The sequence below is a fragment of the Sipha flava genome, unplaced genomic scaffold (assembly GCF_003268045.1).
Source record: "Sipha flava isolate LNK unplaced genomic scaffold, YSA_version1 179_pilon_pilon, whole genome shotgun sequence".
NCBI classification, from domain to species: Eukaryota; Metazoa; Arthropoda; class Insecta; order Hemiptera; family Aphididae; genus Sipha; species Sipha flava.
Window position 1 is genome coordinate 2,266,302 of NW_020272149.1, and position 4,580 is coordinate 2,270,881.

At 23.5% G+C, this 4,580-nt stretch overlaps 1 protein-coding gene across 1 annotated transcript; it reads left to right on the forward strand.

The window, feature by feature from the left end:
- Window positions 1-827, forward strand: LOC112680681 (the record flags this gene model as incomplete). Its single annotated transcript, XM_025550865.1, is given in 1 exon segment — window positions 1-827. A coding segment is annotated over 1 exon segment (750 nt). The 3' UTR covers window positions 824-827.
- Window positions 828-4,580: the final 3,753 nt, after the last annotated feature.

The following is a 4,580-nucleotide window of genomic DNA, read 5'->3' on the forward strand; positions in this document are numbered from 1 at the left end:
TTATTATATTGGGAATTAAAAACTGAAAAAACTTTTGAAATTTTTAACTGTATTTATTTTGATCATCTTGAACATGACTGTTTATTTGGAAAATAATTCTCTTGCATTGGACTTTTCATCACTTCTGTCAAATACACTTATCAGCTCAGGGCTTGAGAAGTTATTCGGTATTGCTTTTGTATTCACTGTTGAAACTGGCTTTATTCCAATTTCTTTAACAAAACATTTTGATTCAATAAATTCAAATATTCAACTAGCTAAAATGATAAATAGTCTACCACTTAATTCATTTTGGAATCAAAATAATAATATTTTCACTTCCCAACTAGTAATGTCTAATCAGTTATGCCATTTGACTGGAGTTCCTAATGGTGATTCACTTATAATTACTTTAAGTCATTCAAATGTATCAAAATGTTTTTTACTCGAAAATAATAATTGCAACTCAGAAATATCAATTTTTTCTAATTTGTCAATACAATTTAAAAATGTAGTTAGTTTTCCAATAAAATGTGCTATATTAGAAAATACTGTTGGTCAATATCCATGTTTGTATGGAATTCCTGAAGAACTAATTATTATTATTATAACAAAACTAGACCCATCAGATTTATATGTCTTAATGAGATGCTGTAAAAAAATGTATAATTTAGTGGTCAATAATAATTCCTTATGGAAAAAACTTGTTAATGAAGAGCTAAAGAAGGTAACAAATATTCAAAGAAATCAAATAGAACACACTATAACTGACTGGAGAAATTATTATTTTGAACTTAAAAGAGAAAGATCAGGTAGAAAAAAAATTACTATAATCAGATTATAAAGCATATAATATTATCTCATAAGTGAAATCAAGAATGTCAAAAATATTATTCAATATTGATCTTTGTCAAAATCATTTTTCTTATAATATATTTTTATAATTTTTTTTTTATGTGAGTTATTATTTTAATATTTAGTACCAAAAAGTAGTTTTCTAAGAGTAAGTAAAATAAGTATATATTATATACAATGAAGTTATGCATTTTTTATGACTCAAAATCTCAAGAAAATGAGCATAGTCAGAATATAAAAAATATATATATATATATAGGTACTTAATTTATTCAACTATTAATTAACAAAATATTAAGTATTTTTTTTATAATTTTGATGTAAATTTATCAATTGTTACATTTACTATTCTATTTATTGATATTATTTAATTACATTAATACACATTTTGTTACTTCCAATTATTTATTTAAATTACATTTATTCACTTGTTTTTACAAAAATTAATCTGAATATTTTATTAGGTACATAAAAAATCATAAATTTTTCTTTTTACATATATTATATTATATATCTTTATATAACATTTTAATATTATACATTTTTTAATGTTTCTTTGGCCTTATTTTTAAATTGGATATTTTAAGATGGTGAGTAAATAATAATTGTTTCAATTAATCATGCTTGATGTAATGTAGATTAATGTACCTTTAGTTTATAACGTTATTATTTAAAGAAAAATTATATTTAACAAAAGGTATTGATGTAATAATTATACAATTATTATTATTTGTATTATTAAATTTACTAAATTATGATATTGTATGAATACATTTTTTCATTTTTCAAATAATAACATCAAATAGACTTTCAATGGTATTTATTTATATGTATGCACATTATGTTCATGTTTTATGTAATTGTAAACGAACTTCTTTTGTATTAATTCTATGAATTGACCGCTGAGTGAAACCGGAGATTAAAATACTGAGACAACTATTTTAGTTAGTCATGTAGACACCCTGGTCCCCATTAGCGAGTAGTCATGTTATAATCATGTCAGTTATCAGAAACTTATTTTTTTTTTGTAACAATACTTTATGAATTTTAATCAAATAAGTTGATTAAAATTAACAAAGTACTGTCACAAAAAAAATATTGAATAGGCATTGTCTTTTGATTATGGATACCTTATGTTCCTTTAATTATTTAACAAGTTACATTGTCTCTACATAACATTACAGCTTATATTAGGGATGTCCAACTAGCAGCTCATGTCTTATTTACAAAAACAAAAAAAAAAAATGATTGAAGCATATGAAAAAGGGAATGATTGTATTTAATAAAAATGTGTCATTTTACTTAACAAATACATTTTTTAAACAAATATTTCAAAGACCTATTGTAAAAGATATCATTAAGGAAATAATATTGAACTAAGCATTTTGTATAATAAACAGTTGTTACATGTGAGATATTTTGATTAATTGTTACTATATTCATTATTACTTATGTCTAATTTGATCGATTCTCTAGTAATGATTATAGTAATTGATACATTTTGGATTTTAATATCATTATAATTTATAATAATCTCTATGGTTGCCGAATATATTCATGTTGGCCATAAGCGGATATCCATAGAATATATTGGAGGGGGTCTACAATTATTACAAGCGTCTAGAGACAGAAAACGACGAATGGCTGCAAGATGGCGGCCTTATGCTCTTATCAATCGTATCTCTTATCTTCACTAACATTTACAGATATGTACAATAATAATTATTGTACATATCTGTGTCAATATTATCCAAGGATTTTAAACAATAACAATTGTTTTAAATCTCTAATATCACAATAAATATATTATGTGATAAATTTACTTTCAAAGATTATGAAATATTTTAATATGAATTGTTTAGTTATAAAATGTGTTATCCATAATAGCAATTTAAAATTTTCAAAATTTAACACTTATCTCAAGTATCAAGATTATCGATATATATTTTATTTATTATTCATGATATAAAATAAATTAAAACCTAAAAAACTGTTAAAATTAGTATTGCATAATAGTAACAGACCATTCTAAAAAACATTAACATAACCATTCTTAAATGATGTTAAAGGTTGAACATGTTGTATACAATATTTTAGATTCTGATTCGTTAATCATTCAACTACACACCTACCACTGATTGACATAAAAAAAAGGTCCAGACCTCTGTTATGGAGCTATAATATTTTATAAATAGCTATATATCATATCATGAAAGTATAAGTTTTATTATTTAATAATCTCAATTATTACAAAGATTAGAGTTATATCATAAACAATTTATCATTTTTATGATTTCCCATTTCTAGAGATTTCCTGCTTGGGATTATAGATGTTGAATTAAAAAGGAATCTTCACAAAACTTGTTCTATTTACCAACAGAGAATTATTTTATAATAATTCAACGCTTAAATACTACTTTATTATATTTAAAGTTTACATACATTTTTTTCATATTTTTATATTATATATTTTATATTTTAGTTATATTATACCTACCTATTAATTATTAACATTTTATTATTATAACTATTTATGTATACAAAAAATTTTCTTAAATATTTATCAGTAATTGAAGTTTAACTACTAATTATTTTCATGAACTGTGAATATTTTTTTAATATATTTAAATATTTCATAATCTCTGAAAGTGAAAATATCATCTCTATAATATCACCAACTGATAAATGTTAGTGAAGATAAGAAATACAATTGATAAATTTATCCGCCATTAAAGGCCGCCATCTTGCAGCCATTCGTCGTTTTCTGTCTCTAGACGCTTGTAGAATTATTTACATAAATCCAAAAAGTGGGGGCTTTGCCCCCACAACCCCTATAGAGTTTAATAATTTACCAATTATAAACATTATATTCAAATTTTATTTTATCTATAAAAAAAACTATTTTTTTATTAATACTAAAAAATTATACATTGCATAAAAGACAATTAACATTTAAATAATTAAGTAATAACAGTAAGGGATAATTTATTTTAAAACCTGAATTTTGGAGGATTTAGAGAATTAATTTAAAATATCTTCACTTTCAATACTTTAAGTCAGGTATTTTTTAATCTGAAGAATAGATAGATTAGTAAATCAATCTTGGAGCATAGAAGTTCTCACCCATGTCTTACTTCTACGTAGATACAGCTGAAAAACTACGCTCACACGTTGCAGACCAAAGTGAGTGCTACTTGTAGCAATTTGTATAAATTCGGTATAAATCACTGTGCGAGTAATTATTAATGATTATTAGTAATTATTATGAATATAATATTATAAAGAAAATGTTCTCAATATTTGAAATGTGCGATGAATATTTGAAAAAAATGTTTCTTACAATTTGGCAAATATTTTTTAGGTGGCTTAGTAACTATTAAGGTTACTCCCCTCCTCGGATAAACGCCAATAATGTTGGCCTTTTCTTTTACATGATACCACGTTCTTGGTAAATTTTAGATTATCGCAGACCATGTGTAGTATTAGTTTAGTCAAATCGTTTTTTTGAGAATTTAGATACATCATATTTGTTAACTCCTTACGAATACAATTTGTTTAACGAATTTCGGATACTTCTCGTATTTCAATATAGGTAGGCACTATAATAATCATAATTGACATGTTTGGTAAAACGTAATGTAGATGTAAACTTTTTAAAATAAAGAGATTGCATTTATTCGAGTTTTATTTTATTCTTACTTTTAAATAATTTTTAGCTTTACTTAATACATATTTTTTTAGAAAAA